At 35.3% G+C, this 25610-nt stretch overlaps 1 protein-coding gene and 1 non-coding gene across 4 annotated transcripts in view; one reads left to right on the top strand and one right to left on the bottom strand.

The window, feature by feature from the left end:
- Positions 1-25610, bottom strand: part of PDE5A (phosphodiesterase 5A) — a 128489-nt gene that overhangs the window by 55596 nt on the left and 47283 nt on the right. For all 3 annotated transcript variants that reach the window (XM_003899129.5, XM_003899130.5, XM_003899131.5), the window contains exons 4-9: positions 16131-16202; positions 14441-14530; positions 11950-12087; positions 9450-9517; positions 2714-2822; positions 1567-1654 (exon numbers count right to left, since the gene is read on the bottom strand). In XM_003899129.5, coding sequence (XP_003899178.1) covers positions 1567-1654; positions 2714-2822; positions 9450-9517; positions 11950-12087; positions 14441-14530; positions 16131-16202 — 565 coding nt within the window. The remainder of the gene's footprint in view (positions 1-1566; positions 1655-2713; positions 2823-9449; positions 9518-11949; positions 12088-14440; positions 14531-16130; positions 16203-25610) is intronic.
- LOC116274351 lies at positions 18759-18885 on the top strand. Its single transcript, XR_004182977.1, has one exon. It is a non-coding gene; the product is annotated as a small nucleolar RNA SNORA11 (small nucleolar RNA).

Here is a 25610-nt window from a genome sequence, read left to right as displayed (position 1 = left end):
TTTTCTCGGAGAACTGTAGAAAAGTTGACTCAACCGCCCAGCAGGGGGTTGGCACGCTGCTTTCTAAGCAGCTTTAATGTACAATTCACCAGGGTCAGGAGTGACCCTAGAGCTGAGGCTCTAGATTAGCATACTGAAGACTGCTGGGGTGGAGTCACAGTAACTAAGTTGACAAGACTGATTTATAAAACCAGAATAGTATCAATGTTCCAAAAGAAACAGATCTGTCCCAGAAACAGAAGTACAAGCACCTGCAGCTCCAACCCATTGCCTCAAGTCCAGCTCATACAATAAGAAACAACTGTCAGGGCAACCAGTATATTTGAGAGGACATGAATAATGCATTCTCTTCCCATGAGCTAACCTACACTGGAAAAGAAAGTAATCAGTACAAGTTGGATTGCTGGGACTGGAATCAGAACAAGGGAAATCAGAGTCATAGAATGTTGAATTGTACTAAGCTGATGTATCCCTTTCACAATACAGATGCATTCTAGGCAGAGGGACTGGGAATAGGAAAGATATTACTGGCTATAACTTGATGCATCCATTGCACCTAGTGAAGGCTCACCATATGGTCAGAATACTCAGTGCACACTGATGCAACTCTCCACATACATCTCTGTGTTAGGGACAAATGTTACTTTACTCTTGCACAGAACTTGGACAGTCACTTTTAATATCTGTCTTTTCTTTTTCTACTTTCATTACTGATACCTTCTGCCCCTTCTTTCTGACTAAAACTCTCATTCAATAAAATTATAGTCAAATCTTGCAACTGGAAAAGTATTCAGACTTTTAAAGTTATATTTATATATCTTAATGTTGTTCCATTAGAGTTTTAATTCTAAATTTAACCTTTAAAAAGTTATCATATTTTCTTTATTTCCAGGTTCCTAGGAGAATGTTAACAGTCCAGACCTTTTTTACTACATCTCAGAAACATCAATATGGATGACTGGCATATAAAACCCTACTTAACCTTTACATAACTGCAATACCAGGAAACAAATATGTCAAGAAAAGGAAACATCATTCAATTTTTCTGAGAATGCATTCTTCCATCATTCCTGAAGTAGAGGTTTTTCTATAATCATATTAAGAACATAAGCTCCTGAGGGCAGGGATTTCTGCTTTGTTCATTGATTTATCCCAACTGCCAAGAACAGTGAATTGCTCAATAAATATTTATTAAATGAATAAATAAATATAACCTATAATCTAAACTACATTCTTAAAAAAGTCAACATCCAGGAAATAAGACTCTAAAACAATACACATTATCACTTGATATCTCTTATGCAGTCTACTAAATTTCAATACATCATCAATCATTCCTAAACAAAAAATTCTGCTGAAATAGGATAATAATTATAAAAGTACACCATAGTTTATAAGATATTTAACAAATGTCTGTTCGTATTTATCAATTATTTTAATTATTCTATCATTCCAATTTTTATCTGTTTTTAAACATTTTATTCTTTACATTTGAAAGAAAGAAGTATAGCTGGGAATACATTTTTAAAAATAAGTTTAGAGTATAGGTTAAAGGAAAGGCTTTACCTATAACTTTATTCTTCTTTCCATTTTTTATAGGTGTACAAAGCAAACTTCTAATGCACTGCTGGCTTACATTTCCTGTATTTTCAGTCTAAACAAAAATAAAAAGAACAAAATAGCTAAAATGGTAAAGAGATTGATTTGTCCATTAGATGCTATAGAAACTATATGACACATTTGAAAGCACTATATATTCAACTTTTATATTAGCTAGAGAACATTGGAAAGCAGAAAATGTATAAATTATAATAAAGTTCACATAAATGCAATATAAAGCAATGTCTTTACTTTGTTAAAAATATCGGATTTCTTTTCACTTTAAACTTTCCAAGCAGCTTATAGTAATAATAAGTAAAATATAAAAATAAGTAAAAAAAAAAAAGAGAGAAGTAAAATAATAATAAGTAAAATATAAAAATAAGTTAAAAAAAAGAGAGAAGTAGAAGTACAGTATCTACTATACTAGTGTAGTAAATGCCCCTAATAATTTAACAAGAGGGGCAGAATCTAAATGCCACCTAAAATGCACCATGTTACAAACCTGTCCTTTAGTAATACCACTGTTGCTATTGCTATATTGCTAAAGTTCTAACAGTGTCTCCAAATAACAAAATCATCCAAATAACAAAATCAAGGCAGCTGCCTCAAAGTGCAATACTTTCCTGAAAGGGGAGAGAAAATACTATAATTCAAATTTTCCAGTGTCTGAGAACAAGATATTTGTAGCTTTGAGGTCAAGAAAAACAGACATCCATTTTCCCAGAGCTACTCACTATGACGGATTACCAATTGCATCAGTTCAAGCCACACGGAAACTAATTTTTGAAAATAAGACAAAAACTCTAGCAATATTTTCTAAGGAATGTCATTGACATTATGTAGGTAATAGCTAAATTACTTCAAAAACAGTATGGTTACTTATTCATAGATATTTAAAAAGGTGAAAAAAGTACAAAGAAAAATACCCAAGTACAGCTCTCAATAGATGTTATGATCTATTTTATTCTCCTTCCTCAGATGAGGGAAAGTACAGATCATTCCTAAACAATCAATTCTAGAGCCAGTCCTTCAGTTTAAGAATAATAACTGTGAATACAGATCTGATGGGAAAACAGCCTTCTAGCTTTAAGTCTAAAATTGGGTTACTTACTGTCCAGGGAAATCTTTTATCCTTACTGACATCTGGGATATTAAGTGGTTCCATAGTATTTTTGACATACTGAGCATACATGTAATTGATTTTGTTTGCATCATGTTCCCTGTGAAAATAACAGATATGAGTTCCCTCTGTGCAGTTAAAAAAAAGCATAGGCAAACAGTTAAATAAATGATTAAGGGAGAAAAACCCAGCCTTAAATTATAAGGCAAAATATATACTTACATGGAAAATGCAGCTTTAAATGTGTTTGACGATTCACAACTTTGTCAGTTACTATAATTTAAATGTTTTGGAAAAAAAAAAAATCCCACAATTTTTCAACAAGTTTTATAAAGGTGAATGGCCTTATTCTCATTACAAATGGGCATGGTGAGTTTTGGTGTCATTTAATGTAAATTCATATGTCCCTTCATGTCTTATTTTCTCATCAGATTATAGAATGCCAAAGGTCTAGTGCTTGTTTTACTTCCTCATTATTTGGTTTATCTATCCATCCCAATAAAACAGTATTTTACATATGTTAAGACCAAGGGAAAAATCAAACAGCTTAGAAAAAATGGTTAAAGCTCTTCTCTCAAGTCTATTTTCTTTCTCCTTCTGTCTTTTTGTCGTGTCTTCTTTAACATCTTTCCCTTTGTTCAGTTTCCTCTCTACACAGTTTTTCTGCTTTGAGATGTTTTATGATACTTTTAAAATTAAAAATTTACCTTCCTCAAAAAATTTTATGAACTTACAATATTTTTACCACTTATGTTCCAGTCCCTTGCTTAACAGACTGAACATGAAAGATTAATCTGATGCCAGGGGGTACAGTGTCAGTGCAAGGGAGGGAAAACAGAATGGAACGTGTTTTTTTCATCAGGAAACTCCGTATGTTCCCTTGTGGTGATGATGAATTCAGCAAAGCGGGTCAGGTTATGGAAATTTACTCCATCTATAAGGACCTGCTTATTTTAATTGTAATATCACTAAAGAAGTAGGAAAACCTAACAATAGTAGACATTTCAAGATAAAATATAGTTGACCCTTGTACCCACAAGTCCACATCTTTGGATTCATCCAACTGCAGTATCGAAAATAAGTCAAAAAAAAAAAAAAAAAAAACATACATTTAAACAATAGTACAACATAACAATTCTTTAAATAGCATTTACATTGTATTAGGTATTGTAAGTAATATAGAGTGGATGTGCATAGGTTATAGGCAAATACTACATCATTTTATACAAGGGACTTTAGTGTCTGCAGATTTTGATATCCGCAGGGGTTCCTGGAACCAATTTCTCAAGGATACTGAGTGACAACGGCATACATCTCAGGAAAAATGTCCACTTGCTCTAAGTTTCCAAAGTTCCAATGTTTTGCCTATCTTCTGTCCCTCCCACCCAACCTGCCCCAGCTGCTTCTTGGGACAGTGGTTTCATATGTCGTCCTTCAGTGCTAGTGATTCCATGAAGATTCTCAAACTCTGTGGCCTTGTTCCTGGTCAAAATATTTTAGTCTTCCCTTTGTTGTACATTTTTTTTTTTTTTTTTTTTGAGACGGAGTCTCGCTCTGTCACCCAGGCTGGAGTGCAGTGGCCGGATCTCAGGTCACTGCAAGCTCCGCCTCCCGGGTTCACGCCATTCTCCTGCCTCAGCCTCCCGAGTAGCTGGGACTACAGGCGCCTGCCACCTCGCCCGGCTAAGTTTTTTTTTTTGTATTTTTTAGTAGAGACGGGGTTTCACTGTGTTAGCCAGGATGGTCTCGATCTCCTGACCTCGTGATCCGCCCGTCTCGGCCTCCCAAAGTGCTGGGATTACAGGCTTGAGCCACCGCGCCCGGCCTATTGTACATTTTACTTTAAGTGTAATTTGGTCAAACCAAGTACTGACCACTTGTCTAGTATTATGTATACATGAAAAAGAATGAAAAGGAAATGACAGAAGAGTGACATAAGAGTAAATGAACTTTGAATATTTCTTGAGACTAGACTGAGAGTCTGCGAAGGCATGCCAGTTATCATATACATCAGATCTAATACACTCCTGAGGTCCTACTTCACACATATTATCTGGGTGACACTCAAGAAACGGTTATATAAATGCAGGGTTTAGTTTAATAAAACAACGTTTAAAACTATAAATATTTTATAAATAGCAGCAGCCTAGAGAGAAGAAAATAAGAAGCTATAGTGAAAAGAAGAAAAATGAAAAGGTGACCACCAGGAGAAGGAAGTACATTGGAGAAGTAAGTATCCTCGTAAAATCTCTTTTAAAATGATAATTATCATATCAATAACCATTATTATTTTATCATCATTATTATAAGAGTAGGAGCCAGAAAAAAATCCAAAATGGTTAAGCAATTTGTCAGAGATCAGAAATTCAGACTTACACTAGTTAATATACAGAAGGAGAAGTAGAAAAACTAGTTATAAATCAACAAATACCTGATACCTTATTTAACTCCCTGAAATTTTTAGGTTTTCCCGATGGTTACTTTAAGTGAAAACTGAGCATTAGATTTATTAAAGTTACATGATACCATGTTTGTTTCTTACTCTATAAGAAATGTTGATAAATTTTTAGTTCCTAAACTCAATAAATACAGATTGAATACCTTAACCATTAGAGGCACCCTTAACAGTATATGAGAGACAAACTTACACAGGTCAGTAACTGTCATAGGGGCTTACAATCTAGTAGAAGACTGAAACAGAATGAATAATGTGTTTAAATTACATGGACTATTTGGGTAGAGTCTAGTGCAGAGACTGCCAGTTGTCTTTTGGTAATTCTCCTCCCCTTCTGTTTGTTGGGACATACATGGCCACCCAGAATAAAGACCACACTTCTCAGCCACCCTAGTGGCTTAGTATTGCCATCTGGCTAAGTTCTAGACAACAGGATGTAAGAGTAAATGTTTGTGATGGCTTCTAGTAACCTTACTAAGAGACAGGTGATACCTGCTGTCTGTCCCTTCTTTCCCTGTCCCCCATCCTACTGTTTAACATGTGGATATAATGACTGGAGCTGCATCCTTGACCCTTAAGGAAAGGGCTATACCCTAGGGATGTAAGGTAGAAAGTCCAAAGGTGTCTTGGTCCCCAAGGCCTTTGTGGAGCAGAGCTATAGCACCAAGCCTGAGCTGGCTACCTCTGGGCTTTTACAGGAGACAGTAATAATACTGTGTTATTGTTTAAGCTATTTTTATTTTGGGTTTTCATGATCCACAGTCAAGCCTAATCCTAAGTGATACAGTGTAACAATGCAAGCACCACACATGTGGAGAAGATGGACAGGTAGCACCTAAATGGAGTGGAATAGGGAAGAAGTAGCATTAGAGAGATGAATTCACAGCTGGCTGAGACTTTTTAAAGGAGAAACATCAGGAATGAAAGGTAGAGTATTCCAGGCAGGAAAAAACAAAACAAAACAAAACAGTATAAAACACATTGCTGACATGGAAGAGTTCTATGTGTAATTGGGAAACACTAAATAGTTACAGATTGTCAAGAATAAAATGATGATTTCAGGCTGAAAATGTTAGGCTAGGACAGATAGTGAAAGATTTTGAAAGTGTAATACAAGGAATATGGATCTCATTCTTTTAATGATGGGAATATTATAGTGGCCTTTAGAATGTGCCTCAGAGCTCCAATTGCAGAAAGAGTAGCTAACCAATGTCTCAAGTTGCTGTGCTCTGGAAGCCATCACCAAGTTTGCACTGAGGTCACCTCTACCAGGGCTGGTCCCAGAGAAAAAGACTGAGCACACTAGGGACACTAAAGTAGGCCTAATCCTGGGAGGTTCAGTATTCTTCTCACAGTAAATTTCAGCTAGAGGACTTCCCAGCAGCCTTGCCAAACCTTCCTTAGAACTGTTCACCTGTCTAGGATACTTCTGTACAACTTTCCTTCCTTCTTTCTTCCTCTCCTTAATTCTGGGTCAGACTTTCGTGTTGGTCTGATGGCTTTCCTGGCTTCTTCCCTCTGGTTCTCACAGGGTGTTTTCTCTAATAAATTTCTGCACATTTAATCTAATCTTGGCATCTGTTTCTTGGAAGACCTGGACTAACTCACACATTTAAGGCTTTTTGTACAATGTGTATCAATGAACCGTATATGAATGCATTGTTGGGATGACAGAATTAGGTACATGGAATTGGAAAAGATAAATTTCTGTGCTTTAGAATTAAATGGGAGTCACTGCAGGCTAATGTAAACCAAAGACCAAAAAAAAAAAAAAAAAAAAAAAATCAAATAGACACGGAAATAATAGCTAACACTTACTAAGTACTTACTACATGCCAGAAATTTTCTGAAGCATTTTATATACATTATCTCATTTAATTCTTACTATAATCCTACTACCACTACAGATGAAGAAACTGAGCCTTTGAGAGATTAAATAATTTACGTGAAGTCTCATAGCTAGTAAGCCCACTACATGGTGAAACTTAAATACTTACATTTAAATACAATCAGTCTAACTTCTACATTCTTCTACGCTGTATCCACAATTTTTTAAAGTAGTAGTCTTTACTTAGTTAATTACACTTATATTTTCTAATATGATAATCAATAACAAGTATAAACTAATAGGTATATTCCAAGAAAGTGACCTAAAAGGATTCATTCTATGTATTTGTCATTTTATGACACAAATGTGCATTTGTGAATGAACATGAAGTTAATTAGTATGGAATTATAGCACTAAAATACCTACTTCTCAAAATAAGAGCTAACATAAACTGCACAACATTATACTCATTTTTTCCCTTCTAATTGGTTGGCTGTTGAATTGAAGTACAAAAATTCTAAAACTTCCCACCATCTGGAAATGAGTCTCCCTTCAGAAATTCCTGGGCCACTTAACTCCCAAGAGCTTATTATGCTTTATCCCTCTTATGATATCCTTCTAATAATTATGTGTAATGTTCACCCTGAATATGTTGTTTTACATTTAACATTTCAAAACCATCTTCAGTATATTAATTTATGAAGTCATTAGTGGATTGGTTGGAAAAATCTTGAATGAGCTATGCTTTTTAATTGATAAATAACTTCCTAAAAAGAATGATTTGCTTACTGCTAACATCAAATTGCCTAGCGTTTCATCAAATGGAGAGACGGCAAAGTTTGGATTGGCAAAGTTTTTAATAATGAGAATCGAAGTCCTAAACTCTACTAATAATCAGTTTTAGAAACATAATAAAGAATCTGCTGGTGAAAAATAAGCATCAATATTAGTTTTGCCCTTTTTCAAAATGTTAACATTACTAAACACCATTTTAAATTCAGTTATTGCAAAATTAGGCCTGTTATCTAATTTTTATTAAAATAAAAAAAACTCAGAGGCCTTTTACTGTATCACTATAACAAAAGCTAACTTTAAATGTTTCATTAACGTAAGCTATTACTGTTGAAATGATTTTCATTATTGTAAAGTCAATTAATATATCAGGTAAAATGATCCATGTAAATTTGTCTCTTTTAAGGTAATCACACTGACCTATTTATCCTTTATAAGAAAAAATCTTTATTCTAAGATTGTCTTGGAATCATTAAATCAGTAAGTGGAAAGATACTTTCCATTTGCCTACAGAGAGGGAATGTGGTATTTAGAAACAAATATATATAGCGCAAGACATTTTTGTGTTTTTTTAAATGCATATTTACCAGTAGAGGTCACTATCACACCAATTCACTGGATTTGTCCAGCTACTGCTAAAAGAAATTACAGGGCCTGGCTGAATTTATACGAAAAAAATCAAAAGCCAATACCTAAAATACAATACAGAGGGTATGCTGCTCCACAAATATTAAAAGATCATGTAGATAATTAATCATTTTGAACTTTTACTATGATTATCATACTGATTTTCCTATTGTCCCATGGAGATAAAGGTAAATATATAAACATAGATATATATATTTCTATCTCTATATAGTAACTCATTATTTATGCAAGCCAAAAAGTAAAATATTCAAATATTTACATGTGTCCTACCTAGAAACTTTCTAAAATCTTCTTTTCAAAAAGGAAAAAAGGTATTACACCATCATAAAATTAAAATACTATATATTAATGTGCACATTTTCATACGTTCCAAAAGGATTCAATACTAACTAAAACAATGTCAAATCTGCTAGGAAATGCAATGGCACAGGAGCTCAGGATAGAATAGGTGTGGAGACGGGATATAATCTTCAGTGCATGATCAGCAAAGCTAAGAAGGAAATAAAGGTCAGCTATTCAATTATGACCATGTGAACCCCAATTCCAGGACATCAGAAAACTCTCTGGTTAGAGAAACCATGTTTTATCTCCCTAGACTACCCACTTCATGCCCAAGTCAGCTGTAAAAGCTTAAGGTCAGGTCTACCTTCTGAGTCAAATGAATTCCCCATCTGCCTCCAAGTTACATTCTTGCCCTTTGCTAATTCTTAAAATCCTTTAATAGGAGAAAAGGCCCTTCCTTGTACCACATTGTCAAAATAATAGTCTAGTAATGAGTTTTGATTTAAATATAAATACTTAACAAAGTAACAACTTTAAGTCACTGTGGTCAATAGTCTCTCCATCTTGATGGAGGAAGACTTAGGACTGGAAATGTGAGAAAAGACAAGAGACAATAAAATAATCTGTAGCTTGTATTTCTTAAATCAAACTGGTCATAAAATAACTATTTAGCCAATATTACATACATGTGATAAAGACAAGTAGAGAATAAGTGCTTTTACCTTGTTAACATATCAGATGATTTTTCTAATTCCTCACACTCCATGTGAAACACACTAGAAAAAGAATCCTAAAAATAGACAACACAGACTGAGAAATAAGTTCGACAAGGTAATAAAAACTATCTAGATACAGACATACATGCTATGGAATTGACAAAAGACCCCAATACTTGTAATATATTTTTACTTATTCTTGGACAAAACAGACCCAAGTACTCATTTTATGACATCCTCAAAACTGCTTCCCATTTCGTTCATGTAATTTCTGATTTTGTCTTGGAAGAATGATTATACAAGTACTATTTGTTTTTTCTAGGTACTGATGGGTTTATTAGTTTCAAAATTTTTTATGCTTATTGAAAATTCTCAAGTTTTGGCTTTTAAGCTTTAAGTACATTGATTGTTGTTAAATCCCAGGTAAAGAATCCCTTCTTAAAAAGATGTTTCATTCAGCAATAGTTTATGTGATTATTAAAATAACTGTGAAAAATTTAACAACATAGAGAAATACTTCTGAAATTACATTAAAGGCGTGGTGGCTCATGCCTATAATCCCAACATTTTGGGAGGCCAAGGTGGGCAGATCACATAAGGCCAGGAGTCTGAGACCAGACTGGCCAACATGGCAAAACCCCTACTCTACTAAAAATACAAAAATTAGCTGGCTGTGGTGGCATGCCTTTGTTATCCCAACTACTGGGGAGGCTGAGGCACATGAATTTCTTGAACCTGGGAGGCTGAGAGTGAAAGCTGCGATCGTGAGATCGTGCCACTGCACTCCAGCCTGAATGATACAGCGATACTCTGTCTTGAAAATAAGAAAGAAAAAAAATTTTTTTAAAATCACATTAAAAAGCAGAACAGCACGTTACACCCATGCTCTATTTATATAGAATTGGAAGAAAGCAGAAAAAAAAATGATAGTTTAATTTGAGGATAGAAGAAATCTGTACATTTTTTTCCTCCTCACCTTTGCTCACGCTGTTGACGTATTTTAAAACAACAAATAAATGTAATACAAACGAATATAAAGTCACCTAATTCCTTTTCTAAAACCTACAACTTAAGTGGTCAAAAAGTGAGTAAAATATCCTAATAATCATATTGTTGTGCTATACTTTCAAGTAGCACTGATCCAAATCAGTGTACTACCATAACAGGTGTTAACTGGTAGAAGTATCCACTGAGGGTGAATTAAAGTGATATTTAAGTTGTCTAAAAAAAGTAGTGCTTCACATATAACTTTCAAAAATTAAATGCAAAAAGTGGGTCATAGAGCAAAAATTACAGGTTAAGTGACATACTGCATTAAGGAATTCTGACCTGAAATTTAAAATGATGTCTACTATATTATAATCACCTTTATATTAAAGATTTTATAACTGATTGAAAAATATGAAATAGTATCTATGAAAATACTGATTACCTTTTAGCCTAGTGAGTTCTCATTTGATATTAATGAGAATTTTGTATTAAACAATGCATTCATCTGACATATATACACATCCCAAATGATTGAGATGTTGGCTCATACGGTATAGTCCTTATATCTAAATCAACTAAAATTTCTTAATATAAATTAAATATTGAATACCTTTTATTTTTCTAATTCCCCCCAAAACGTAACTTCAGATATCATACGTAGATTATAACTAACCTATACAAGTGGTAGTCCACACTCTCTTTCCTATTAATCCACAAATGAACAGCCTATTCTTAGGGACTAAAGGAAAAAGAAAACAAACGACTATAGCAAAAAGAAATATCCCAGAAACAGTGGTTCATAAGTTGAGAAGGGAGAGAAAGTGCATAAAGAAAAACTGCCTTAGGCCAGGGGCCCTGATTCTACTGGCAAACTCAAGACGGCCGGCCTGGTGTAACTAGCACTCTGTGACAACACTCTATCTTTTCCCAGACACCTGAAAATGTTTCTTCACATTACAAAATCAATGGACTGAAATCTACCAGTTAGAAGAGTTTAGTGGTTTTCCATTGTTGGTAAAAATATGGGACTTATGGGTATCATTAGTAATACTCCTACTGGGCTATGCCTTTTGGTTTCTATACAATTTCTGGCAAGAAGAAATTTTTATACCCAACCCATTCAGAATGAGGAGTCTGGTCTGCCTGTTCATAGCAACTAGGGCACCAGTATTCCTGACCGTGAAAAGTCAGCACACTGTAATGACAATATATTTCTCCACGAAGATAGTGTGGCCATTGATAGAAGCAGAAACACACATTCCCATGGTAATTATTTTCAGGAGGGTGGGATGGGGACATGAACAGAGGTAAAAAAGGGTGATGAGGCACCCTCCAACCTCCACCCCTACCTGTCTTCAACCAGAACAGCTCATACCCTGATTGGTTTTATATACATACTCATACGCATTTGGGTTTGAGAGAGGGTTCTAAGACCAAAATGAGGTTTAAAAGCAGTGCTTACAGAAATATAAGTTTCTGTCTTTCTAAAAATAAAGAAGTCATACTCTGTACTCACGGAGCAATCTTCATCCACTATGAAAATGGTGCATTTCTGCACTTGCATAAAAGAGATAATAGTGGCAGCTATTTTCTTCAGAATTACTTCTAATGATTGTTGTTCTTCAAAAATTAAACTAGCAAGGTCAAGCAGCACCTAGACAAAAATATTAAGAGCTTATTATTTAGCAATTGTTTGTAATTATTAAAGCACAATTATTTATATGGGTTATAAATTGTTTAACCTAGCAGGTTATAATCAAGTCTGCATTCAAATATTAAATATGTCTCCACTTATTAACAAAATCCTCCATTGACTGTTAATATAGTTAATATAGTTGTTAAGATCACAGGCCCTGAAGCCAGAGTAATCAGTTTTTAATCCTGACTTCCTTTCCTGCTAGCTTTGAGACTGAGGGCAAATTTCTTGAACATGGGGATATTAATAACATTAAAATCACAGGGCTTTTAGGAGGATTAAGATAATATTTATAAAGTATTTTGAACACTATCTGGTACATAAAACACACTGTTAATGTTGTTCCAAACTTTTTAGATCAATATTTGTCAACATTATCAATATTTTTACAGAGTACAGTAAATATTACCCATCAAAGTAAACAAAGTCTTAAGAATTTCCTTTGTGTTTTTTTCTGGTAGATTTCTCTTTCTTCTGAACCTCATAAGTACTACCAAAAACTCAGTGGAGGTGATGCTATCCTAGCTGAGGTCTGAAAGATGAGTAAGAATTATTCAGGTGAAATAGGGAAGAGAAATATTTCAGGCAAAAATAATAGAATTGAGAGAAAGTAGCATACTGAAAGTTTTGATCAGGTTTTATAAGAGCATAGACTATAAAGAGAACTGGGAGATGAGATTGCAACATTAAGCAGAAAAAGAACCTGAAAAGCACTGTGTGTCTTTTGAAGCAGTTTAAACTGTGATGCGCTGCAGGAAAGAAGTGGTGTGATCACATCTGTTTGTAAAAATAGGGACTGGATGAAACGATGGCAACAATAGAACAGGGAGAACACTGCAGTTAAAGGCAATGGAAGGTTGCATATCTTATTAACACAGATTCTAAACAGAGAAAATAGAGGGTAGAGAAGATGAATTATCAAAGAAATAATGAAAAAAGAATTACACAGAAGTAAACAGTTTGTTTAAACCTCCAAAGAGATGAACCAACATACAGATCCCAGCATGATGAATGAAAAAAGAATAATATTGTGAAATTAAGTTACAAAAGCAAATATAAATAATCTGAAAAGTTTATAGACACATAGACAAAACAGATATATATAATATAAAAATACAAAATACGTATTATATATTATGTTATATATTTATATTGTAGATAATAAATACAAAATAGTTATAAAAGAGCCAAGAATAAGGACAACATGGATGCTAGTTAGGAGACAAAGCACTACTTCTAAATTCTGAGAAATTGATTTTTCAATTTAGAATTTTATACCCAGCCAAAGTGGCAAGATGGTACAATACATATTTTCATACATGCAAGGACTCAGAAAGTTTACTTTACCAATACCCTTTCTTAAGTAGTTAATTGAGAATGTGCTGCAACAAAATAAGGAAGTGAGAAAGAAGTAGGGCATCTAAAAGATAGTGGAATCTTTCTAAGAAAGCAATGAAGAAAAGTTCTATGATGACACTAGTGTAGCAGGCATAGGGCTAAATAGTTTAGCTTGGAAGAAGAAAGGTTGGAGAACCTCAGTTTGGACCTCTCCAAATAGAAGCAGAAGGGGAATTCAACAGGATGCCTAATATAATGGAGTTTGGGGAGGGGTGGAAACAAGAACATGAGGCTATACTAGAGCAAAGAGTTCAAGGAAAAAAATTCAGAAACATCAGGAAAAATGAAAAGTTCTATAACAAAGGTAATATGAACAACATTTACATAATTATAGTGCTTATAAATAGTTTCTTTAAAATTGCAACTTTAGAATCAACCTAGACAAAGCCCAGGAAAAGTTCATCACGGTTGTAGAACAGTATATATTACCAATGTGGACAATTGTAAAAGAAAAAGTCCAGATAGGAAAAGCAGGGCTAAGGAGTGGTAGTTGGGAAAACGAGATAAAGAGAACAGGGGATGCTAAGACACCCATCTTACAAAGTATGAAATCAAGAGTAATATCTATAGTTGACAGAGCAAGACCTAAAACCATTATTTAACAACACAAGTGCAACCCATACAGTGACTTAAAACAGTGACAGAATGATTCCAGTAAGATAAGGGTAATGGCAAGTAAGGTGTGGTGCAAGTCAAATAAATCCTCATCTCCCAAGTTAATGAACATTGTCTAACAAGATAAACAACTAAGCCTGGAAAATAGGAAATAGAAATGACTACTAGAAAAAATAAAGTATTGAGAAACTGAATCTGTACTATCTAAATTTTTAATAATCTGCATACATTACTTTGATAAAAATGTAATAATTTTTAAGAAGTATTTCTATATACTTTCTTTAGTAATCAGACCGACCTGATTTCTCTTGTTCTCCAGCAGTGAAGTCTCATAGAGCTGAGCATTATGAAGAACAATACCACAAAATGCCAAATAAGCAGCAAAGTCCTAAAAAACAGATAAGAGAATAGACAAATAAAAACTGTACATAAAACAGTCTAGTTATATTGCCTGAAATACAGGTCCCCAAATATTTACAGTTAGAAAGCCAAAAGAGTAGATGTTTGTTCTACATAAAATTAGGATGATATAAACCAAGTCTTAGCTAAAGGTGCTAGAATAGTCTCCTACAGTATAAATTAGGTATAACTCAATAAGGAGAAAAAGGAGAGGAACTAAGATAAAGACCTCTTTATACCACTTGAAGTTACAATTTATTCTATGCAAAATTTGGTTTAGCCTCTCCATGATATTAAGACTTGGATCTACGCTGAAACTATTATATAAATAGCTTGTAACTCATTACTGCAGCAAACAACAGCTTATGTACTCATTAAAAGAATATCCACAATAAAAGCATAAAGTTAAATATTATATAAGGTTGCAAACATTACTTTAAATATGTCATTTTTAACATGGATCTATCATTGTTATACTATACTAGGGTAATATGTTTACAATTATATAAATTATTGATATAAATATTTAGACAGTATACCTTATCCACAATGTGATAGAGCCTTAAAAATTCAAATCAATTCAAGAGGGAGTTATATTAATGGATTATAAACATAATAATGGAATATAAAGCCAATCCAGGAACCATGTTTTCACACCAAATATTCTCAAGTGCCATGAACAGAACAGGAGCCTAGATGTCTATTACTCTGATTTTTAAAAAGCATTTGCTATGTTCCAAAGCAATTATAGCAAGGGGAGCAACACAGGTGCCAACATAACCTATAGCATAGAGATAAAAATAACTGTCTTGTTTGAATGTTTTCCAAATTCAAAAGCTCCTACTAATTTTCAGGGGAACAACATAAACAGCAATGGGTTTGGGAATAGGAATAATTCAGTAGGCTATGATATACACATAATTACTTATTCAATAGGAGAAATAATGAAACCTACTCATAGAATGAATTTATCAACAGTCTTAAGGGCTTCTGTCCTTAAATGGAAAGCATGTCAATGAGGTGTGTGGAAGGTATTCCTTCAGAGTTGAACAAGAATAATAATAAAATAATGCTCACTGTTGCTCTCTCTGAAGCTAAATTTACATCATCTATCCTGAATTCACACCTTGGCGCCCCACTGTCTGTGTGCAAGGCTTATAAAACATTCGGAAATTTGCTACACCAGGAGGCAATTCCAATTTTTAGTCAATCAAAAGTGCTGAACTTGTAGCAGTGTTTTTATGGGGTTTTACTCATGGTTGGATCCCTATAGCAGTGATGAAAGGTAAATGAGATAGTTAAAATGCCACAAGTCACCCTCTGTGTGGCCCCAACATGCCCAGTGCAGGCTTGGCAGCACAGCAAGGAGGGAATTTGGGGGTTTCTGCTGACTGAATAACACAAGTACTCAGATGTGAAATCATCGCTCTATTTAGCCTAAGATACACTTTTGAAACTTTCAGATCATTTTTAACTCTAATCTTTTTGTGTGACCAACAGTTTCAGCAACAGCTAATCCTAGAGGTGTATATACTACAAAGAAAAAGCATCTTCCTACATTGGTTCATGCTTGACACAAGTTTTGGTACCTTTTCATCTTTTTCAGTAAATGTCCCACCGTTTCCCGATTTCTTGTTGATGGCCTGGGCTACACCAACAACCTGGTATAAGGAGATAAAAGTGACAAATTTTTTATTGACTGAAATTACTGGTAAAAATTCACTAAAATGTATTTATAGAAGATATCCTGCATGTGCTGTAAAATAACACTAGTCTACAAAACAAAAGCAAAACCCCTCATCAGCATTTGAGCAAGCTTTACATCATTTACCATATTCTTTCATTCTAATAAGAATTCGAACATTTTTAATTTATTAGGGCCCAAACTATGTTTGATTCTGTGATTTCACCCTGTATTTTGAATGAAATTATTTTAGCAATCACATTTTAAGTATATATTTTCCATAGTTTTGAAATATAAATAATAAATTTTGATTACAGTTCCAATAAAGTATATAAGAAAATGAACATTTTATATGGGTTTTAAATATAATGTTTCAAAATGGCTAAAATGCTCTTTTACTAAAAATGAAACAGGACCTACTGGCCAATCAAGGAAAGAATGCAGGAGGATCATTAGGGCAAAAATAATTCTTAATGTAAGGATGTAGTCCAACTTCTTTTGAAATTTCTGCCCTTGAAAATTATTTTACCTTTAACAGACTTATTTTTGGGAAAGAGGGTACTGAAAAATCAAAACAGGAATTAACATGCTGAGGCTTATTTCAAATAGATGAGAAGGCATTTGGAAGTTACTTACCTTTTAGTTCCACCTTCATTTTGAGTTATTACCTTAGTCTTATAAAGACCTTCAACTTACTCTTCTCTCCGCTTTATTACTTTTAAATTCTACTCTTTCCTTTCTTCTGCTATTTAGTATCAGTGGAATAAGCTATTATCCTCTAACTGGCTATACTTCAGAAATATGTATCTTTAGTTCTATGTGGATGGTTCACTTTGTTTTCTCAGCTCACTATAGTATCTTAGCTTTAAGAAAAAGATATAAAATCCTCCTCTAGGATAGCAGAATAAGAAAGGGGAAATACCTTATTGTCTTATGTAGTTTTCTAGTCTTCTTAACATTTTTCTCTTTTTTTTTTTTTTTTTTTTTGCCCATATGGTAAAGGGATATTAACTGTTTTTAAAAGCAGAATTATGCAATTATCCTATACCTTTTTATTTCCTTTAGAGCAACTCTCTCTTATTTTTACATACTCTTTAGCTCTTGAAAACAGCAGCAGATTTCCAGATGTTCTAACTTCACTGACTAAATTTCTAGTAAAATTCCTCTAAGGTCAAAAATGTCTGGATTGTAGTTAGGAATGTTCACTGGAACTATAATAAGAGCCACTTGAAGTTCACTGGGGTCTAATATAGAGTAGTATAATTCGGTTATTTTAAATGCTCAGATATTCATTCATCCACTCAACAAATACTGAAGTGCCTATTATGTACCAAAAAGTAATAAAAAACTGGGGAAGTGATTACTCTGAAGGACCTCAGAATCAAGAATGAGTGATACATAAACATAGACTTACAGCATAGTAGGATGGTGGGATCAGTTTCATGAAACAGTGTCCGTGGATCGCTAGGAGCACTGAAGGGGCACTTAATGTGTGTAAAAGAGAAGGAGTCTCAGAAATGACATTTAATTTTTTTTTCTCTAATAAATAGTTTTACAAAGGAAAGACACAAACTTTAAATCTGTGTTTTAAGAAAGATGAGTTTCAAACACATATAGAAAGTATTATGCAAAGTTTCTGATAAATATGTAGTACAAAAAGTATATATTGATATGCTATCTGTACCTAGAACTGAATGAAGCAATGTACTAAGCAAGAAAATAGAGAGAAAGCTCCTGCTCACTCGAAAATATAAAAAGACAAAAAATCAGCTGCTTATTAAATGATCACTAATCAAACTATATTAACATTTTAGTCCATCATCATATCAACATAAATTTACAGTGAGATGATGATTCCTTTCAGTCTTTTTTTTTTTCTTTTTGAGACAGGGTCTTGCTCTGTTGCCCCGGCTGGAGTGCCGTGGCACAATCACAGCTCACTGCAGCCTTGATCTTCCAGGCTGAGGCTACTCTCCCACCTCAGCTTCCAAGCAGTGGGACTACACGGAAGGCATGTGTGTGCCTGGTTAAATTTTTAAAATTTTTTTGTAGAGACGAGGTTTCAGTATGCTCAGGCTGGTCCCAAACTCCTGCGCTCAAGCAATTCTTCCGCTTTGGCCTCCCAAAGTGCTGGGATTACAAACATACAGTAAGATAGAAGAAATAAATTCAATGATTTATAGCATAGGAGGGTGACTATACTTAACAAAAACGTATTGTATTGGGGTGACAAACACTAGAAATACCCTCATTTGATCACTATGCATTATATACATGTACTAAAGTTTCACATATACCCTGTAAATTTGTACTAATAAATAAATAAGTAATAAATATTAAGAAAAACAAACCAAGTTCTGTCAAAAGACTATTAGCCCAGGAAAATATAGTTGGTCCTTTGTATTCAACTGTGATAGGAAATATTTGACAAAAAAATTTTACAACCCACAGCAATAAAAATAACATCAAATAAATATAGTAGGACAATTATATACAGAGCACTCACATTATATTAGGTAGTATAAGTAATCTAGGGGTTTGCTCAGAGCAGGGGGCTGAAGAATGGCTCCTCTGTTTACAACACATGGAACAGGCATCTGGGGTCACTGTGACAAGGGGCACAAAACTTGTGGCTCCCTAAGAACAAATGTCCTACATGTGTAACAAAAAAAGTAACCCAGAGATGATTTACAGTGTATGAGAGGATGTGCGTAGGTTTTATGCAAATATTATGTCATTTTATGTAAGGGACTTGGGCATCCACAGATTTTGGTATGAGGGGATGGAGTGGAGTCCTCAAATCAATCCCACTTTGTATACTGAGAGACAACTGTGTATCTAATATATATATGTGCCTCCATCCCCAGAAGGGTGACATTTGAAAAACGACACTAATAAAAACAGATGAAAAATAGAATAAAAGGCATAGTGTTTGTCCAGGGTTGCATACACAGTAAAAGACAAATGACAGTTTAATTCTCTGACTTTAAGGATCCTGAGCAAAACTAGCACCCTCTGCCCTCATGTTCATATAAAGTCAGTCCTTCTTTCTGCTGTCATCCATTGCTTCTTTAAACAAATTAGATCATTGTCTTTAAATCAAGTAACTGCTAACTATAGGCTTTGAAATGTCCATTTTTAATGACAGCTTTTATTCTAAGTATATGTCAGACTCCATATGAGTGGCAGCACTCCTAAAAGCATTAGTTTCCATATCAGAATGTCCATTCATTTTTGCCTACCTGCTGGCTAACTGTACTCTCAGATACAGGTACTGCACGCTATTTTTGTAAAAGTGCAAAAAAGTCTTTCTGTTTTCTATTTTACTGGCATGATGCACAGCACAAATGGATGTTATGTCCTCAAAGGGTTGAGTGTTCTTTTAGGAATGCAAAGGCCAAGACTTGACTCTCACTGGGTGAGCAGTGTGGAATGTGACAGCTGGTTGTTTCAGGGCAACTGATCATTGCACAGTGAGCAATTTCTTCTTCAATAAGCAGCTGCCCCAGACATTTTCTGAGGCCGTATATCAATCCCAATACATTTCCCCATCCCCAGTTCAGGGGATGCTCAGCATGGAAACTAAAAGCAAAGGAGGAAAGGACAGACTACAAATCATAGCTATCCCTCTCTCAGCCTCAGAAGATCTCCATTGCAATGACAGGACTCAAGACAGTCTAATCTGAGCCAAATACAAACTTTACTAAGAAAACTAGAACTTAACAATATATAGAGGAGTTAGGGGAGAATTTTCCCTAGTGCTCTTTTCAAACTTTTCTTTGACTCATTTATTCATTCTGCCATAAATACTTCATTCAATAACTACTAAGTGCCTTTATGTACCAGTAGTGAAGAAAACAGATGAAAATCCCTGTCCTCATGGAGGTGACATTCTAATCAGTGTTAGGCTTGGGAATCCCACCCCCATACCCTCTCCTCACCTGCTTTACAGATGAGAAAACTGAGAGTGAGAGAGTTGACACAACAGATCCAGGCTTTCTGACTTCTCTTCTGAATCCTAAGGAATCATCAAGTTACGGTAATATTCCACGCGGTAGGCAAAATAATGGCCCCCAAAGATGTCCTTGTCCTAATCTCTGGAACCTATGAATATGTGACCCTTAAATGACAAACGGGGCTTTTGACATGTGATAAAGTTAAAGATCTGGAGATGGGGAGATCCTGAATTATCTAGGTGGGCCCAATGTAATCACAAGGTCCTTGTAACGAAAAATGGAATGCAGGAGAGGCAGAGTCAAGGAAACATTTGACAATGCTATTCTGCAGGTTTTGAAGACAGAGGAAGGGGCCATGAGCAAGGGGTACAGGCAGCCTATGGAAGCTAGAAGGGGCAAGAGAACAGGTTCATTTCTAGAGACTCCACACAGAACACACCCCTATAGATGCCCTGATTTTAGCCCCCTGAGAATTATTTAGACTCTGAAGTCCAAAGCTTCAAATAAAATATGTGTGCTATTTTAAGTCACTAAATTCCCGGTAGTTTTTTTACAGCAGCATTAAGAAACCAATACATTCCATCCAATTATGATTCCTATATTCTTGCATTCTTTTTCTTCTTCTCCACACCTCATTTTATCTCTTCTGTTTCACTATGTAAATCCTCGCTGTCTTTGAAGAACGTGACATCTCATTCCTAATCATCTTCCTGCCTTCAGTCTATCTTTGACACTTCAGCCAAATTTATATTCTTGGGGCACTGTTGTGCATACACAGATCACCTCATTTCTCAAAAATTTTAATGGTTTCACCCATCTACAGAATAAAAATTAAAGACTCTACCTAACATTCCACACCCTCAACTTAACTAGATCACTTACATGGGTCTTTGGATTAGAATACTGCGATGTCATTTGTTCACATAATTCCTTGAAATATCACCTTCCACCTTCTCTACTGAGGCCAAATCTCCAAAAAATCTTCCCTTCAAACCTACCCCTCGAAACTCTGTGTAGCAGTTGTATATGCCCTACACCAGACAGGGTATTCCTTTTTAACCTTTTAACCTCATTTTTTTTACTCATATCCTAGCCCTGCAAGTAGATTATTTTCTAAGGACATGATTTATATTTTATGCTTTATGCTACTAACAACATTTTGCATTGTTTTACATGTACTCAAAGGTTGAATAGTATTTGCTGTTGATGATAATGGGAGAAATGCCAGCAAGAATAAAAATTTTTAGGGTGATGTACTAACTGAACAATGCACATTCAAATAATAACTAATTATGTCTTCCCATTTTTGGCTCTAGCCTTTGCTTAAGATTAAGAAATCCATCCATATCTGAGAACTTTGTGTGGCAGTAAAAACTTTATGTTCTTAATAAGCCATTAATTATGGAGTTGAAACTTATAGCCTAAGGTAACACTGGAAGATAAAAGAAAGGAAAGCCTGAGATTATTTAATTTTTAATTTAAAAAGTATAGAAAAATCACAAAGAATGAGATAGTAAGCATCCATGCCTTTGCCATCTAGAATAGTGGTAGTGTGAGACTTGTTAAACACAGTTTCATGGGTCTACCCCCCAAATTTCAGATTTTGTAGATCTAGACTGGGGCCTGTATTTCTAAAAGTTCTTAGATGATTACAAATGCTGCTGGTCCAGGGACAAAAGACACGTTGAGAACTACTAATATAGAATTACTAAATGTTAATATTTGGTGATGTTTCCTTTATTAATACTATTAAATTAAGATAAAATTAAATTGGACTTCCTCTTTCCAGTCTCATTCTTCTTCCTCCTGTTCTTCCTACCATAGTCAACCTTCTTCATCATACTGTTAAAAAATATATAAATCTATACACAAAACATAGTACTTTTATCTTTCAAAAAGGTTTCTTAAATGAAATAATACATATGAAACATTTTGCAACTTCCAATTGTATTCAATGTTGTTTTTTAAGGTCAATTCATATAGATCTGGTTCATTCATTTTACATACAATATTGCATTCCATATCAAACTGTATTCATTTGATCTCCAAAGAATGGATGTCTGAGTTGTTTGCAACTTTTTACTACTATAATCTTTGAGGAACACCTTTGTATATTCTTCTTGTGCACATGTGCAGCAACTTCTCTGGTTAAATCTTCAAAAAGATTATACAAAAATTTATACCTTTACTAGCAAGGCATAAGAATCTCCATTAACCTCACATCCTTACCAGCGTCTGGTGTTATCAGACTTTTTCAATGTTTGTCAATCTGATGGGTAGAAAACTGTATATCACTGTTGCTTTAATTTGTATTTTCCTGATTACTAGAGAGAATGAACATCTTTTTTATTGTTATTGGCTAACCTGGTATCCTCTTCTGTGTTGCCCATATGTACATTAGCCAATTTCGACCATTTTAGTTATGGTTTTAGGATGGGCTATTATTAATGGATTTTAGAATCAAAGTTAGATATTTCTTTAAGTGACTGGTAAGATTGATTTTATCCTTCTGTATATACAGGCTATTTATCTTGATACTTACTTTATATCTCAAGGGAATGTTTACAGATATTCCATGGTTAGGGGATGAGACAAGGATAAACAGAGGAGAATGATGCTTTTAGTTTACTCTCACAGCCTTCATGGCTACGAATGGGCAGCCAAGTAAGTTGGAGAGAAGCGTCTAAGGAATTGAAAGATATAAAAAAGCAATGCCCTGAAGATAACTGGCATCAGAAATAACATGATCAATGCCATTCTTTCTAATACAGTTAAGAAATCTCTTCCTCACTAAAACCAGAAAAATTCAAATGCTAAAGAGTTTGCCATTAAAAAAAAGGGAAGGGAGGGCTTGCCATGTAATAGGCACTTTGTAACTGTTCATTCATTTAATCCTTGGCATAATCCTTTAATTATCATTCCCATTTTATCACAGAGCAATCCGATGTTCAGAAAACTTATATAACTAGTTCAGGAATATGAAGACCCAGACACTCTCCAGACTTGATTCCAAGGGCTACAATTCTTTCTACTACTCCCCACAGGAAAAAGTGAAATCAGCTCTAGTATAAAATATAGGCCTTTTTTTTTTTTTTTTTTTGAGACAGAGTCTTGTTCTGTCGCCCAGGCTGGAGTGTAATGGCGCACTCTCGGCTCACCGCAACCTCTGCCTCCCGGGTTCAAGCAATTCTCCTGCCTCAGCCCCCTGAGTAGCTGGGATTACATGCGCCCACCACCATGCTTGGCTAATTTTTGTATTTTGAGTAGAGAAGGGGTTTCACCATGTTGGTCAGGCTGGTCTCAAACTCCTGACCTTGTGATCTGCCCACCTAGGCCTCCCAAAGTGCTGGGATTACAGGTGTGGGCCACCGCGTCCAGCCAAATTATAGGATTTTATGAACTATTCCTTTATACTCAAGGAATCATGGAGACCAAGGGTCCTCCAGTACACACCAACGCTTAGTCTTTAGATCTCATAAGTATGCTTATCTTCTTTTTTTTTTTTTTTGAGACGGAGTCTCGCTCTATCGCCCAGGCTGGAGTGCTGTGGCCGGATCTCAGCTCACTGCAAGCTCCGCCTCCCGGGTTTACGCCATTCTCCTGCCTCAGCCTCCGAGTAGCTGGGATTACAGGCGCCCGCCACCTCGCCCGGCTAGTTTTTTGTATTTTTTAGTAGAGACGGGGTTTCACCGGCTTAGCCAGGATGGTCTCGATCTCCTGACATTGTGATCCACCCGTCTCGGCCTCCCAAAGTGCTGGGATTACAGGCTTGAGCCACCGCGCCCGGCCAGTATGCTTATCTTCTTAATGCACATTTTCATCAAAGGGAATGGAACAACTTCAAAATTATAACTCTAAGAAACAAAGACAATCCAACGTGGCTGCTAAAAGTTGTTTTCTTGGACTTAGATTATAAGTCTCGTAACAAGTTTTCACAGCCAAGAACCACTTATGCAACATTAAAAAGAAAAAAATTCTATGTATCAAGGAAAAGTGAATAATAATGCAGTATCAAAAATAAGTAGATTCTTCAAGAAAAAGCAAAACTAATTTGTGGTGATAGATATAAGAACAGTGTTGCCTATGGGTGGTGAGGATTGATTAGGGAATTAGTTATACAGATATATGCACATTTTTCAAAACTCATCAAATTGTACATTAAGATCTCTGTGTTTCATTATACATGAGTTTTAAAGCATTTTAAAAGCAAATGAATATGTAATTGCTGAAGGTATGTGAAAGTCGCCCATGTGCCAAGTTCCCAGCTGTCTAGGTAATGTTGAAGCAGGCTGAAGTCCTGGTCATTTGTTCTGTGCTATTAGGCAGGATGGTCACTCCCCAGATGGGGCCAGGGCAAATCCAGTCTCTGGGGGTCAGTAGCTGTCCTGTCCCAGGAACATCCTGTGGGAATAGAGTCAACCTGAGACTGGGGTTCTTCCCCATGAGGAAATGCTTGGCATAATTGTTGATCCTAGTGTTTATTCTCATCTCTTTGAACAACTAAAAAAAAAAAAAAAAAATTACCCTCCTGCCAAATAGTAAACTCTCTGCCACACTAGCTTTTAAGTAATGAGGTAAAGCTCTTAAACCTAGAACTAAAGGGACTTTTTGCCTTATTAGATCTTTCTGTCCCTTGAGATACAGAGATTCTGTCCGGAGACTGAACAGCACATAGCCATTGTGAGCAAAGTCTCCATATAAGCCCTTTAAAAACTGCCAGAGACACAAAGGTTACATAGCAGAAAAGAGCCTGCTGTCTTTCCCATGGGAGGGTACATTCAGTGTTTACTGTTGTTGTTTAACTTTCCATTCCTCCATTTGTCTGGCTTTGCAACATTCTCAGAAGGAGGAAATGGACATTTTCTGACCCCCTCGAAGTGAGAGCTCTGCAGTAGGCACTGCCACATTCCTCATCTCACTAGGAATTCAAAACCACCCTGTGTGTTTGCACTTTATGCTGAAACTTTACAAACCAGTCGCCTCAAGCAAAGAGAGAAGAAACTTGCTCAAGGAATCACTGCTCCTAGGCCAGCACAAGACCAAGTCATTTTTGCTACAAAGTCAGAGGTCTTTCTTTCACACTCTGCCTCTCTGCCTAAGTGACAGTAAGCCTAAAATGTCAATAAAAAATTTCGTATATCAACACAGGTTATACAAGTTGTACTTCATATCAGAATAGTTCCACCACTGTTTATGTTCACCTTTACACAATACATTGCCAAAAATGACTTCGGAGCCCTGGATCTATTTAATAATGAAGATTTATTTCAAGGGTGGTATCCTGCCTGACGCCAGGTGTTGGCCTGAAAAGCATAGGCTTACCCTGGACAGTGTTGTTGGATTTGGACTCTGTTAAATCAGGATCAAGTTTGTTCCAGCACTGCCTGAACTTATTATGAGTCCATGTCTCTATAGCCTTGTAAAATGCC

This window comes from Papio anubis, chromosome 3 (genome assembly GCF_008728515.1).
Source record: "Papio anubis isolate 15944 chromosome 3, Panubis1.0, whole genome shotgun sequence".
In the NCBI taxonomy this organism is placed as follows: domain Eukaryota; kingdom Metazoa; phylum Chordata; class Mammalia; order Primates; family Cercopithecidae; genus Papio; species Papio anubis.
This window is presented reverse-complemented; position numbering and strand designations above follow the sequence as displayed.